Here is an 829-nt window from a genome sequence, read left to right on the forward strand (position 1 = left end):
GCTTTATATGTGAGAAGGAGGAAAATACTCAGACATCTTAAAGAAGTTGTTTAAATACATGCGATTTGGCTGAGGGTTGCTAAACAAAAGCTGCTTTAACTCAGGCTTAAACACACCCTGTTCTTTCTTTTTTTAACTATGATGCCAGCAGTGAGTCTTTTCTATTAATAGCCAGTGAAATAGTTAAAACATATTCTATTCAATATGAGGCTCACATCAAAGGTTTAACATCGAATTTATATTTTGTTTTTACAGGAAAAAAGACAGTATTAAATATCTCAGCATGTTATGCTTTTAACTTTTCTTTACTTTAACAGAAATAAAAAATAGAAAATTTCAGAACCTCAGTTTTTTAGTCACTCTGTAATGGAGAGAATACATAATAATATATTTCTAACAAAAAATAAATAAATAAAAAAAACATTACGTAAGATAGTTAAAAGTTTGTCTAATAATAATAAAATTTACCTTTAGGTCACTGTATTAATTTATTTCCAACTCTTTTAGGACCGGTGAGGAAAAGTTTATAATATTCCAAACATTTCATGTATAAAGTGAAAAAGTTGGCTTTGTTTCTAGGAGCTGAAATAACATGAAGCCTTGTGACGTTTCCAGGTGAGTCGCTCTTTTATTTCTCTCGCTTACCTGTAAATTTCCGCCCGACATTTGTTTCTGTTTTCGGTTGAATCTCTCCGGCTGCGTTAAGGTATAAAATATTAAAACTTCTTTCTTCTCTTGGTTCCGGCCTCATAAAGGTTATAGTTGAACAGGTTTAATCTCTAAATATCCCAAATGTCTACCTCTCTTCCGCGTCTGAACTTCGAGCGCC

General features: G+C 32.2%; 1 protein-coding gene across 1 annotated transcript in view; it reads right to left on the minus strand.

Moving 5' to 3' along the window:
* Window positions 1-829, minus strand: part of LOC107099453 (vacuolar protein sorting-associated protein 4B-like) — a 7,964-nt gene extending 7,135 nt beyond the window's left edge. Inside the window, exon 1 of the mRNA XM_015397582.1 lies at window positions 646-829. Coding sequence (XP_015253068.1) covers window positions 646-666 — 21 coding nt within the window. The 5' untranslated portion in view covers window positions 667-829. The remainder of the gene's footprint in view (window positions 1-645) is intronic.

Source organism: Cyprinodon variegatus, unplaced genomic scaffold, assembly GCF_000732505.1.
Source record: "Cyprinodon variegatus isolate N-32 unplaced genomic scaffold, C_variegatus-1.0 Scaffold872, whole genome shotgun sequence".
Classification (NCBI taxonomy): domain Eukaryota; kingdom Metazoa; phylum Chordata; class Actinopteri; order Cyprinodontiformes; family Cyprinodontidae; genus Cyprinodon; species Cyprinodon variegatus.